Source organism: Anopheles coustani, chromosome 2 (genome assembly GCF_943734705.1).
Source record: "Anopheles coustani chromosome 2, idAnoCousDA_361_x.2, whole genome shotgun sequence".
In the NCBI taxonomy this organism is placed as follows: Eukaryota; Metazoa; Arthropoda; class Insecta; order Diptera; family Culicidae; genus Anopheles; species Anopheles coustani.
Window position 1 is genome coordinate 83,880,611 of NC_071289.1, and position 14,936 is coordinate 83,895,546.

Below are 14,936 nucleotides of genomic sequence, written 5' to 3' on the forward strand. Positions count from 1 at the left end.
TCGACACCGATGCGCTACGTTCGGTTGCCAAATCCATCCTCGGTTTGTGATTGTCGGTCGCAAATCCACTTCGTAAGGTTTCACGCGACAAGGGACGAACAACAACAGTTTTGACACAATTTTCCAAACTCCGGCCAAACGGACGAAGGACCGATGAAGGACCTCCTGGGACTCCAATGCAGTTCAATTAGAGTCGAAGTCGGGACCGTGCCTGTGGCATATGGCATTTCGGGAGTGCACTCGGGACGATCATCCGAGGAGCGTTTGACAGCTACGGTTGAAGTGTTTTCGTTGCCTTTGGGTTGCCGGAGGACGACCGGGTTCCTCGTTTGACAGCTGGCGAAATTGAAGAGGCTTCCCACTGTGGGTGCACATTGCAATCACTCGCACACAAAGGCCGGCCGTTACTATTCCTTGGAAACGATCATCAAGGGTACGATTGACATGTTTTGTTCGAAATGCAGTTCGTTTCGGACCGGAAGTTCCGATGGCCGAAGATAGACGGATGTGATATTTTGGAGTAAAAAGTGAAAAGTGAAAAGTTGATTCAAGGAGACGTACCAAAAAGAATAGAATAATTTTGATCCACTAGAAAAGAGATCAATTATCACATTAATTTCAAATTATAATGCTCCCAAACCTTGTTTATAGTGTTTATATCAATTTATTCCAGTTAAATACCAAATTTGGGAGCGATTCAATCAATTTTTTTCGAGAAAATTGTTAAAATCTACTTGAAATATAAGCAAACACTGCGTAAAAAAATGGCAAGTATTATTTTTCTTAAGCTTTGAGTGTTTTTAGGAACTATCAAAACGTTACTTAAATATTTTAAGCCCGAGAAAAAGCTTTAATTTCGATATAAAAGTGGGCCAAAATAGACGCAAGGAAATCTGGTATTGAGTGAATCGAAATTTCTGTGCATTCTGACAATGAGAGCTGATTGTCAGAAACTTTCTAAAAGAAAATCCGATTATCCTGCAAAAAAGTGGATATATATTAATTGTTGTAATTAATTTCTATTTTTTTAGAAAAGAGTATTGAAAAAGCCTCATAAAAATCCATGTATTAAACCACCTTTTTAGAAAACGATTATTTTCTAATTGTAACAAAACAAGAGACACGTTTTTAAGTATGTTGTTTGCAATAGAATGATGTACCATTAAACCATTACCACTTCATTCGTTGATGAGTATCGTGCAATGCATCGATCGTTCCGCTTACTGCCCGTTAAACAAGCCAACATTCATTTTATTTGTACCCAACCACACATCATCGCCATCGTTATATTGATTGTCAACAGCGCTCCTTAATAGAACTCGATCACTTAATCGGTCGCATCGAATACGAACGCACACACCGACCGACCAAGATATTCGATATCGCCATCTCGCAGTCGTTGCAAGATCGCGGCCATCTTGGCATTACACCACCCCTGGTTTAATGGAAGTCTCACCACCCTGTCTTCCCTCTTCCTCCCTCTCTACCCGTACCGAGCTAACAGGCCAAACCTACCATCGATGATGTCAAATTACTTCAACTTCGCTGCACAAAACCCTCCACTGACATCAGTTATGCATGAGTGGCGTTCGGGCAAATTAATAAACGGTCCACTTGCAGGGACCGCTGCGCTTTTCGATCGTTTCCTTCTCTCTCTCTTTCTCTCTGTGCTTCGCTTTTCCCACCCCACCGCAACCACCGGCGAAGGGATGGAAAAAGGCGAGAGTTAAAGAGAAGAGGGAAAAAAGCGTACGAATTAAAAACACTGAGCCCCACGCGGGAGGGGCGAGGGAGATGAATCGATCGTTACAACTAATGGCTGCCCTTTTGGGCTAGTTTCTCCTCCCGCCCGTTTCCCCCCAGCCCTCCCCCCCCCCAGGGTTTTCCCCACTCCGTACGATTAACGCCGCGTAATGGTGCTGCTTTGTTTGTGACGATTCATGCGTAATGCGATTTAAACAAAGTGAAAAAAGACACACGTGAGAGCAAAAGAGCGAAGGACTAATTTACATCCCGCTGAGTTTCTCTTGCTCGCCCCGCTTCTTGTGGCGCACCTTTAGCTTTGTTTTCTTTTTTTTCCCAAACTAAACTCAGGTGTTCGTAGACAAACGAACGCGCGAACGCGTAGTTTCGTGTAGGTACACGTGTAGCGAAAAGTTACGTTACCTTCGCGCGCGCGCGCGCGCTCGCTCGCAAACCAGTTCCATCCGAGTGGCACATACACACACGCACACCGGTACCCTTCTTTTCTTTTTAGCCCGCGAAACCGTCGCGATCATCATCATCGCAACTCGTTACGAAGATCACTACCGTTTAAGTGTTGGAAGTGGATGTTTGATGCTTTTTATGTTGTGCTGTCTGGTTTTTTCCCTCGCTTTTTTGTTGCGTTGCGTTGCCCTCCTCCGGCTTCCCTAAGAGGTCTTCATCTTGCGCTCACCATTCCCCCTTTTTTTCACACCCTTCGGTCAAATTGCTACATTCATTCTCGCGCATTAGGGAAACTTTTCGTTGTTTCGGAACGGTACATAATGTGGGTCGGCCATCATTATTATTAGTTCCTCTGCTCGGTTTGGTCGGGTTTATTTGCTTGCTATATTCACTGCCTGGCATACACTGGCAAGAAGAAAAAAAAGAAAAGGTAGCACATAAGCACAGCTAGTTCCGTTGCTATGCGCTGAAGCTGGGGCGTGGTCTTTAGCGGTTGTTTTGTTTGCTTTTCTGATGCATTGAATGTTCTCCTAGGTATGTTTTTGTCCTACCATTCTGCGTTCACGTATTAGAATCAACTTTTTCTCACCTATTCTCACATCTAGGGAACCGGCTTAGCGAGCAATTCACTGCGAGATCGCTATTGTGTCGCGAGATCTTGGCTTCCTTCCTTCGGGACCCCTTGGGGAGTTCCGTTGCAGGCGGAAGCTAAGCGCTAAAATATGTGCAATTAGGCTGGCACTTCCCCGGGCTCTCTAGCCCCTGGCGGGAGGATGGCACCAGGACGGATTCGAGAGATTACCGAAAGTCGCACGCCCCGGGGCGTCGGGACAAACGCCACACGGGCAAATAAAAGGCCGCTGTTCGCGACCCCATGGTTTCCGTCCGACGAGCGTTGTTTCGGTTGACTTTTTCTTCCCTCCACCGAAAGGGTTTAATACCTGGTGCTCTCCTTTCGGTCGGCCCGAGGTCCATGATCTCGCCGGAACCAGACGCGGTTCGTACAAAACTAGTAGTAGTAAACATAAAATGTAAAGCGTAATCCGATTATAATATTATTTCACGGTACCGACCGAAATTTTCAAAACATGCAAACACTCACACACACACACACGCTTGGACCCCCGGACCCGTGTGAGCACGGGCGAGCACATTAAAGCCCTGACACGACTCGAACATGTTGACGGGCGGCTTCGGGCTGGGAAAGGGAATGGAAACTTTGCAGCGGACAGGAAAAGCGTCGTGCGTCGAAAAACCTTCAGTTCTTTCATCGTTTTTTTTTTTTTGTAAGCAGTGGCATTGGCCTGAGTTGGTAACGAAACGAAAAATAAAAACACATCAAGAACACACATACAGCATAACAAATAATACCTACACAAATGGAGGTAACGGCTTAAAAAGCCGATCGCCTTTTTAAGGCCCATTCGCCTCTCTAAGCTTCGATGTAGCGCTGTCGGACTTATGCGAAATGAAGGGAACGGGAAGGGGGGAGCGGCAAAGGGAGAACTCGGGCCGTTGGAGGTTGCGGAAAGAAGCCACCTAAATGGCAGCGCCATTAAAGCCGACAAGAAGGAAACAAACACATTCACCGCGCGCCAAGGACGCACGGGAAAGGAATTAAGTTTTCGGGTTGGGAAAATGCAAAATAGATTTGAACTTAAAAACATGCTGTAAACTAAATATAGATCAGTGGAGAACAATTCGAAAACAACGAATTACAAAAGTATCGAAAGTTTGGAAATCTTTGCATTACTTGATTTCTCGTTCCAATCTCGCCGTTGTCAAAATAAACCTCAATCGCAGCCAGTGTGACAATAAATCGCACCTCACTGTGCGCTACAATAAAACGCTGTTTTATGCTCCCACCGGTGCCGGGTGTCCTGCCGGGGGAGGGCCAGGGTTCGAAAACGCCGTCGTTTCGCGTGTAGCGACGGCATTAGCCGAGGGCGTGAAAATCCGTCCCAAACTATTTGATTGTCGATCGGCACCTTTAACGGCGGTGTCGTTGTCCTTAAACAATGCCGAAATCAACCGCAATACACGATCGTGCGTGTTCGACGGTGTAAACCGGCTGCACGGTTATGAATTTATGCTACGAGGACCTCAGCGAGGCAGAAACAACAGAAAAACAAATAGACAAAAAAAAAACATTCTCCCCCCAACAACCAATAGCGCCTAGGAGTGTGTGCGTGTGTGTGTATGTGTCCCGCAGAGTCTTCGATTGGACGCAAGGGAACTTCGGTAAACCGTCGAGTAAGGGATGGAAACAACATAAAAACACACATACACACACACACTCCGGTTCGATACGGCTGGAAATCACTGAAAATGTTTTGCAAATAAAAATATTTACCCAGATGGTTGGAGGTCTCGCCCGTGGTCCCGAGGTCCATCATGGCCATCAAACCGTCATCATTGTCGTCATTGCTTGAAACACAACCGTTCACATGCACACACATACGTGGTGATGGCACTAAAAAGGCGCGTTCGGAATGGGTCGTAAAAATCACACATATTCGATTATGCGGTGGAACGGTGTGCAAAGGAAGCATAAAACGCACGCTCGTCGAGCTGTGTAGTGTGTTTGTTTGAGGTTGCCTGTGCCTTTTTCACCCCCCCCCCCCCCCCCCCCCCTCCCGCGGGCCGTGAATAATTCCTCCCCCGGGAAGGCGTGGGAAGAGGTGGTGGCGCAGTAAAAACGGGGAAATAAGTGGCGCCATCTGGCGAACGGCGAGCGGAAGGATCGTGGGCGCCTGCTGGGATGGGGAAGGGTGGTTCCCGGGGGGCCAAGGGGGTACTGTGTGTGTGTGTTGTTTAATCAATAGTATTATTTAAAAGCACTCTGGAATGCTGTGGCGCGTAGTGGAAGGAAAATAAAGCCATGGAATAAACAAATTATATGCTACGCGGTCGAGGATTTGCTTTTTTCCCCTACAACAATGTAATCCTTTTCAGGCGGCTTTTGTGTCGTTCTGGAGGTATCGATGGTGAAATATATACCTGATTGATACACACAATATGTTATAAGTTCTTGTTTAATCTTACATCGACTTCAAGTTATAAGGTGCTTCCACTAACTAATCAACCTTGAAATGAAACTCAACAGAACTTATTTATATAACACCTGATGATTGATTCTGAATGATTCTGAAAGCAATTATCATAGGAATTGTTATAGATTTAGAGTTTATAGGTAATAATCAAGTTTTTAATGCTTTTAAATGCAGAAAACTTTTGAAGAAGCAGGATTATAATATCAAATACAATGAATAGTTACTGTTTCCAGACACAAACATCGGAGGTTGAAGCGTCATTAAAAGATGATAGGATAGAAATACAGAATCATGTTCTACCGCCGATCCTCAATTTCAAGCCTCTAACATGCATGCCACAATATTTGCCGGCGTGCATGGATCGTGTTTACATTTCGATTCTCTGCTGCCTGAAGTCGACATTCAAACGTTCCGCGTTTTCCAATCGACACTCTGTTCATTTTCGCCTCGAAAAAGCTGCCCATATTGTGTCCAAGCATCTTGCTCCTTCGTTTGTCGAACAGCGCTCGTTGAGAAACTTAGCCTCCAGCCGGTGTTTTACCTGCGATGCGACGGCCCATGGTGTTTGCCGATGGGCTTTCGGTCGACTATCGAGCCCCTTGTCGTCATCGTTGTCCGGGGCGAGATCGTATCAAGATCGAGGCAGAGATTGCTTAGGATGCTGGATGCCGATCCGTCCGTGGCCCCTGTCGTCATCGTTGTCGTTATTTTAGTGTCAATTTTCATCCCCCACCGCCCCCCTCGCCAAACAAACACCTATCCCGTCGGGGCTGCCCCGAAGCGGACGGTCGGCGAAATGGGTTTTGATCTCCGGGCGACGACGGGGTCCGTTCCCAATGTTACCGATCACTTGTCCGACGGCGTCGTCAGCAGGTCTCCGTCCGACGGGGAGGGCGAGAGGGAGAGAGAAAAAAAAAGGCTTAGTTTGAATAAATAAGCGCTGGGAAACAAGATTTTTATTGAAAATGGTCATTTGTCGATTCCGTTTCGTTCGTTCGCGTCCTTGTTGTAGTTCGGCTTGGGTTACTTAGATCGGACATTCCGGACTCGCGGAGAGCGCGCGCGGAAAGGTGGGAGGACGAAAGGATGGAGATAAATGACAAAATAAAATATTAATAAAACACAACCCAAGTAGGCCGGCTTGTGGGCTTGCTCGAGGTGAAGCTCGATCGGAACGGGAAACGGACCATCACCCGGCGATCGTGCGATGCCGACCCTTGAACTCGCCCGGTCTAAACGCAGCCGGGTTGCTTGTTTGACTGCCAAGAAAGTTTACTTTCCGAATCCCGGCGGTGTCTGTTTGTGAAACACTAGACGCCACGGTCCCGCTTCCGCGTTTGTCTCCCCAAAAACCCCGCCGAATGTCCGATTCTGACAAACTCAAACTGCTTTAAACTGTCATCGAAGAGGCGGTTTGTGCCATCACGCAAGCGTTTGCGCCATCACGGAGGAGGAGTTTGGAGTTGTCAGTTTCCTTTTGGGAGCCTGATCGATGGAGTTGGAAAAACGGTTTCTCCGGAGTGGATTAATTTCAATATCTGCTTTGTAGCTGGATTTATGTTCTAGTTTTACCGCGCTCGGGTTTTCCTTCTTCCAGTTCGGCTTTATCAACCTCTCGGATGTGGGTGCGATTAATTTCAATTAAGTTAAAAATAAAACGAGCCGGTGCCGGCCATTATCTTTCGAAAAGCACTTCACTTTCGTTCCGCCCCGGCACGGAAAAACCGTCCAGAGCTCCCGGACATGGTTGCGTATCAAACAATCGACAAGCTGGACGAGGAGAAATAGCTGCAAACACAAACCAACCGTCCGTTGGGGTCTGTTGAAAACCTCCCCCCCCCCAATCTCACCGCAACAACCTCGGCGGCCCTTTTGGCGGAGGGAAATTCAATCAATTTTCTGCTTATCAATCAGTCCACCTATTGCCCCGGACATGGGCCTGACAACGGCGGACAACGACACGACAAAACACGGCGTACTTTGTACGGGAAACACGGGTCGCACACGCACCTCCGCGCGTCCAAGAAAACCACCGCACGGACACCTTCCCCGAAGTGGCTAGATAAGTGTCAAATAGGTGAAAACGAGCTTGTTCAACTCGCGCGAACAGCGCGTTCCGAATGATAGATCGGTCAGCCCGGGTTGGGTCGGGCTTGTTGGGTTTGGGTGCGAGATAAGGTGTAGGCCAGCCCGGGTGGGAAGGGAAACGGGTGCAGGGAACAAGGTAAAGAGTGTGTGCTTTGTTCGGTCTGTGCGCAAACGGCCAAACGGCGGTAGTAAAGGTTTTGATGTTCCACACTTGAGGAGCTTCCGGAATAAGAACAGTGTTTCGGTTTGAATTGGGTTTACTTTCGTCCACGGGCCGGTAGGTGGCGCGGGGGAGGGAGGCGGAGATGGAGAGAGGTTTGGCAAACCTTTCGTTCAAGTAAGCTCCAGCGTTTTATCGGAAACAACGACACATCCTTCGGGCATGTCTTCGGTCAACGTGATGAATCGACGCTCCGTTGAGCAAGATGTTATCGCATCGATAAACACAACTTCTAGAAAGTGAGGGAAAAAAATAGCGTTGTCACTATTCATAGACTAAGGTGACAACCGTGTTTGAAAAGCAGTTTGATGTGATGTTGAATTCTTGTGATAGCGTAGAACATCACGGTAGACAATCTTATCGCAACATTTCTGCTTTCTTCGTGTTTTGGGGCGTGAACGTAATAATTCAATTTACTTATTGATAATCTTATGTGTCTTCCCCGAGCGATCATGTACGATCAAGTAGATAGCACCTCAACCATTTCTCAGGAAAAGCCGTTACATGAATATTTGGAAACCGAATTTGTCCTATTTTGAAGATTTCTTTCTCCTTATGATTGTTAAAAAAAATATTTCAATTTTTAGCATCTGTTTTCAACTCTAATTTAATTTGAGTTGAGAGTTTAAATTATCTTTTTATCTTTATAAATCTCAGTTTCAAAGTCCCGTGATGAGATGTGGCAATAAACCCTACATTTTTACAGTGCACGGAACCATGCTTTTTACAATCTGACTCTAAGTGGAAACGGGACTCGAACACGGGTTTACCAAGAGCGAAGCCGTAGTCTTGCCGAGGAACCATAGCACAAGTTAGAAATAGCGAGGAAATATTGCTACTTGAATGGCAAACGTAGATTTTGAAGAAAAATTTTATTTCGTACTATAAAAGATTTTCCCATTCGGGATTCGAACACCAAACTTCTGATACAAGGCTCGAGCACCACTACCAGTACACCAGTTGTACGAATGGACAGCACAGCGAAAATACAGGTATATATGGATATGTGAATAAATTGAACCACCAAACTTTTAATTTAATAATGGTTATGATAATTTGAAAAATATGTATCAAAATATGATCGGATTTGAAAAAGTACATTAAATATCTAAAAACAATCCTGAAAAAAAAATTTTACAACCGTCAACAAAAAAGTTTTTCCTAGCCTAGATTTGAACTCCGATCCTCCGGAACAACACCCATGCACTATTATCCGATTTGAAAAATTACATTAAATATCTAAAAAAATCATGAAAAAATATTTCACAACCGTCAACAAAAAAGTTTTTCTCAGCCTAGATTCGAACTCCGATCCTCCGGAACAACACCCATGCACTTAGCCCCCTAGACTATTGATGAAAGAAAATTTTCGCGTGATATCACTGCTACTAATATGTATGTAAGCAAACTAAATATAGCATAGAAAATGAACCAAGAATAAAAACTTTAGTCACATTTTTCCTCCCCGAGCTTCGCCGGGGCTTCGAGCTAGTAATTTATATTTTTCAAAAATGTATGGTGTCTTCAATGCAAACATGTTGCAAATTCCAATGACCCTACAAACTTCAACAAAGTATGGCCACCCGTCAGACACGCCGTGGCTGATGACAAATATTTATTTCCTCCGCCCGACGTACAAGCCCGGTGCCAAATAATCTCTAATGGCATCGAGCAAACGGTGAAAAGAAAAACAACATAGTATGTAAATATGTACCGCGTGAAACATGTTCATCCATCCAGCCAATGGATGCACATCGGGGTGCATCCGCATGAATCGTATCTGATTCATGGGCGCATTCGAGCTCGAGCTTCTCCCGCGGGTGCATTTGCATTCTGCAACGACAAACGACCGTTTCCAATGCCCTTAACCGACTGGACAACTCAACTGTTGCGCTCGGAGTGTGTGACCGAGTGTTTGGTGTTTGCTGAGCGTGAAGTTATTACCCGCGCCATCGTTGTTTCGTTTTTCATTTTTATCCTTTTATCAAAACATTACCACAAACGCCAACCCGGGAAGGTGAGCGCGCGCGCGTGGTGATAACAGAATTTTAATGGTGTCCTAAATGTTGACGATAGGGATAATACTATTTTTCCTACAAAACGCGACATAGTGCACTAACCACCTACGCGAGGGAGGTCAACCCATCGGTGAGCTGCGATTTAATGAGGTTGGATGTTCGAGCTAGGTTCGGTTTCAAACAGTTCCAGTTCGTTCGTGCGTGATTTACCCCCAATGGGGAGAGGACATGCGTTTCGGAGTGCGGAGGATAGTGAACGATGACGATTCAGTCTAGGATAAAACAAGACCAACTTGAAGCGAATTTAAATTCCAAAAAGTTATTAATTACGCATTGGTGTCTAAGGCGTCACGTTTGATCTCGAATAGTTTAAATAATGCCTCATTTTATCCAGAATACCAGAAGTTATCAATTTAGCAATGGTGTCTAAGGCTACACTTTTGATCTCGAAGAGTTTAACTAATTTAACATTTTATCAAGAATATCAGAATATTACTACTTGGTCTCTAAATAGTTGCATCAAGGTCCATATTAATTCAGAAGATAATAATGTGATATATTTTCTTAAGACATTAATCTGATTCTGGCAGACGGCTTTTGGACTAAATAATAAGATATTCATAATGTTCCAGAACTGATTTTTATATCCATCTTTAGTCAACAAGTTCTAGCTCTACGAAGCCTTCAAATAGTTTGCTTATATATTCTGGAACTTGTAAACCTTTAGGATCCCATAGTTCCCCCCGCGAAATTCTGGCAAGACCCTGGCGTGCGGAAATACCTTGCATGCAGCGCTTGCGTCCGGCTTGGCGTTGCACTTTCGCCGTTGCACAATCACGGCCGGCTCGAGCATGCAATCACGGCGACCGATATTTGCCGGAACCGGGGAGGGATGGTCAAGGGCGAAGAACAGCGCAGGAGGTAGGCAAACATGCTCTCGGTTGATTCTGTTGTTGGCGATGTTGAACATCGTCCCACCGGGGCCGCGGTTTTGGTCGCTCGGTCGAGTGGCGTTATCACCGGCCGATGCGCAACAGACACACGGGACACGGTTCCGCGAGAACTTCCATAGGTCCTCCGTAGCCTGAAGTTCCTGATAAGCGGGCCCCCCGATCGAATCGCGAGGCTATTTAGTTTATGTTTGCACATACTCAATCCCCCCCCTCCCTCCCAATCACATACACACACACGGATGTCGATGGTCCGTTGTCGACGTCGTCGTCGTCGTCGCCGTCGTCGTTTGTCGCTGATGTCGATCGCGCGCGGGGTCTCGCGGTATTTGTAATTACATTAAATTGGTTCACTTTATATGCGTGCGTGATTTATAGAGTCAATATTGATATGGGAACTCTATGGACCCGACGGTCCCCGGGTATTTGCGCTTCATCCCTTGTCACCAACCGCCCTCCCCTCTCGAGAAAACGGGGGGGGGGGGGTCACATTCTCGAGGCGTGAGCACACATAGCACATGCGATGTGTGCGATGCAAGTCTTCTGCAGCAAACCGGTAGTCGTGCCGGTGCTCCTCCAGTGCTCCTCCAGTGCTGATGACTGATAAAACGCGTTAACCTACTCCTCAGCCACCCCCCTTCTCAACCAGGACGTCATTCGGCCGCTTGGGCTGGCCGAGTGATTATGTCTGTCACGATTGATTTTGACATTTGACATGCGGTTGACAGTTGCCAATACATACACCGGCACAAACCCCCACGCTTCCCCGGCCGATTGCTTGCGGCTTAGTCATGTTATTATTGCGTTCCTTCAGGTGCGTGTTCCGTTGCCCGGTTCGGGTTTTAGTGCCGATGACATGGGAGAGTCGTTTTTTTTTCGGGAAGGTTACCCTTTACGTTGGAAAGTTTCAACACACGCCTTAAGGGGTGATAGGGACTCTAAAGTGTGAGGGAACCCAAAGCATGAAGCAATCGTCACGTTCCCGAGGTTTGACGACCCCTTCCCCAGCTCACCTCCCCAACCCGGGAACTACGTGTGAAGCAATTCCAAGCGTGCAATAATTTGTTCCATTATCGGCCCGTTTCAATATATACACATCGTTCTCAAACGAGCTCCTCTTTTTCCGCCCCCTTTTTCTTGCAGAGTACCACACCGACAGTTCCATCCGCGCCCTCCTCACCCCCGACCGCGCCGGTCGCGATGGCCGTCACGACGACGGTGCCCCCGAGCGCCCGGAGTTCCTCACCCTGCTCGGCTACCTCCGGTCCGCCGTCGTCGGCCGGGCCGGGCGGGGCGTCCGGCGGTGGTTCGAGCGGCGGAGGCCCCGGTGGCCGCTGCTGCGACACCGGCCGACCCATCTTCACCGATCCCATCTCCGGCCAGACCGTGTGCTCCTGCCAGTACGATCTCATCAGCTACCAGCGGCTCGCGAGCGCCGGAATCGCCGGCCCGGGCGGGGTCCCACTGTCGATGTACAGTGCGCCCTACTCGCCGGAAACGATGGCCGCCTACTTCCCGGCCATCGGCGCCGATCAGGCTCCGTTCTACGCAAACCCAGCGGTAAGTAATGCCTCCCATTTCCCGATGGGTTGAACATGTTTTGACGTTCCCCGTGTTGTAAGGTCCGCGGAAGGACCTTTCCGAACCGAAAAAAACTGGAAAGAGAACAAGGACATTCTGAAAACACATGTGTGACATGTGTGCGGAGCGAATAGTGAAAGTAAAACAAGGAAAAAATAGAAAACGAACGCTCCTAACCGAGTGAATATCACTTTTCCGTGTTTTCAAACTTTCATTCCACAACGAGAGAGAGAGAGGGAGGGAGAGAGTGAAAGATGTTAACATGACTGCACTGACGACATAGGTTCGCGGAACAACCTCGGGGTAGGAAACATAAAAAAAAAACCAGGAAAACTACACACACATTTTGCTTCACCCCAAAATTGAAGTGTTGCGGGAATGTCCGCAAAAGGTTGTTTTATCCCGAGCTATATCATTTTTCCTGGGACAGCGATTTTCACCGAACCTTGACGCTGGATCTTCCTCACCGGTTGGGGACACTATCCGCCTCGGTTGGGTTGTTTTTCCATTCCATTCCCTCCCCCCAAGCATCCTAGTCGCCGAGATTAACCACAGCTTCATCCCCGGGTGTTGACCAAAATTTCGCCGGACCAGGGGATTTTTCTTCCTTTTTCTGGGTCGATTGGGACCCGGTTTTTTTTATCGGTTGGAGGGAAAAATCTGGCCACGGGAATGTCTGTCGTCCGTGCTCGAGCGCCCCGAACGTGTCGCTTTGTTTTTCGCAACCCGGTTTAGCAAGAGTAGCCGGGTTTTTACTACGGAACTTCGATCCCTCGCCGGAACGCCGGAACGATATGGTTTGTATCTGTGCCTACCAGAAGGCGTGCGTGAGAAGCCAGATCCCGTTGAGCGGCAAGCTACAAAAAAAAAGAACAAAAAACAAGGTTAACAAAATGGATAAAAACATCACCCAGCGGGGGCCATTATGTAGAATCTGGTGGCTCATAACGGGATGTGTTTTTGCGGTTTTTAACCCACCCTGTAGTGGACAACCGGGCGCACTTTTTTCCTCCCCCCTCCCGCCAGATTAAACGTGGACGTGGTGAGTGACCGGGCTTTCTTGTATTCCGGGGTGCAAAAAGCCAAAATAAAAGGCAAACATATTTCGCGTCACCCGATGATGTTCTGGCGAATGGTAAATCGTAGTTTTTGCGGTTTCGTATTTTTGTTTTATTCTAACGAACTTAGAGATATAGACGGGGAAAAAACCTGTTGGGTCGTGTGGAACGCGTGGCTACATGTTCGTATGGATGTTAGACAACCGTATTGCTTCACGTGTGTGAGGTGTGGCTAAAATAACTGGACCGCATGCCTTCAGCTAGCCGCAGATAGCGGACCGTTCTAGGTGGTTCTATTCAGCAGGTTTTTGTCTCACGAGGTTAGAAGCTGTTTGCTAGCTGTTGTATCACATTTTTCGTGGATGAATAAAATGGCACGCGTGGCGCCATAGATTGGTTATCTTTCTAACACAAAAAAAGAGGAGTCTAAGCCTGGGCACAAATAACGAGCATTCTAAATTTATCTCGAACGACGCCAAAGACCCACCATTATGGCATTTGTTCGTAACACAGGAAATAAAAAACGGCTTTCAACAAAATCTCTGCTTAGCCTATTTATGTTAAACAATGTAAAGCGTGGCATTAGGCAAAAAAAGCGGTAGTGATGATTGTGACTGCAATTACTATAAATTTCTCGGAATTGTATCTTTCTCGACGCTAAACCACAAAACGCTCGTAAGAGAAGAAGGAAAAACACGAACACCTCAAATGTACAGCTTCCTTTTTTAATCTTTTAATCTCTACCAGCTCGGGAAGCTTTCCAATTCCCTTCCCGACGTGTATTTTTTCTCAACCACAACAACGAAAAATGATGATGATGATGATGACTGTTGAATCAATAAAAAAAATATCATCGATTAGCATAAATAATGTCTTAATTTAATCAAATGTTATGTTTATGCCTTTAAAATTTACCCTTCTGTCTGTCGCATTTGCAAATCACTGTTATGATTCCTCCTGTCACGGGTTTTTTTTTCTTTTAACCACCTCTTGATTGTTTCTCCCCTTCTCCCCCACCCTCCCCCCTCCATGTTTTTTTCTCATTGGCTTTCGTACGAAAAATTTTCGGAACCGCGTGCATTCGGATGATTCGGGCCGGTATTCGGTTGACTCCGTTTTATGTATTCCGTGCGGGGATGCGAGAAATTTATGAATAAAGCCCAATCAATTTATGTCGCCGGACAATCGCGGTTTCGCCCGTAGTGTTCCGGGCGTTCGGCAAGCGTACCGTTCTGTTGCACGCACGAATGCAGGCGGGAACATAGGAAAAAAATGCTGCTTTTACTCTCCCGATACTCTCGCGCTTCCTTCGTCGCTTGGTTACCGTGTTTTTTGTTTCTTGAATGAAACTTGAATCAACGCAAACGCAGAACCGTGTTGGAGCAAGAGGGCAAAAGAAGAAGAAGAAGGATAAAAAGCAGCCAACATGACAGAGAACATAACGCAGCGGGGAGGAACGAAATGATTCGAATTCGATTGTCCACCAGGCTCTGGCTTCGGTGAGTTGTGTTGGAATCCCCGGGGTTTTTTTTTCCCTTTGTCCCGTGACCGATGATTTGGTGGATACCTTCATCCCGAGCCGAAGAAAAGCCCTGGAATGTCCACACATACGCACCCGGGGAGGGGGAATGTTTGTTTTGTTCGACGCGCGAGCAACAACATGAATGAACAACTCCCAAAACGACACGGAGATCGCGCCGATCGTTTCGCTGGGGTGGGAAAGGGTAAACTAAACAGTATCATAAATTCAAGGCTTGTTA

The 14,936-nt window shown here is 46.9% G+C and overlaps 1 protein-coding gene across 1 annotated transcript in view; it reads left to right on the forward strand.

The window, feature by feature from the left end:
* LOC131267093 (homeobox protein araucan) overlaps positions 1–14,936 on the forward strand; it is a 62,388-nt gene that overhangs the window by 27,008 nt on the left and 20,444 nt on the right. Inside the window, exon 2 of the mRNA XM_058269857.1 lies at positions 11,681–12,097. Coding sequence (XP_058125840.1) covers positions 11,681–12,097 — 417 coding nt within the window. The remainder of the gene's footprint in view (positions 1–11,680; positions 12,098–14,936) is intronic.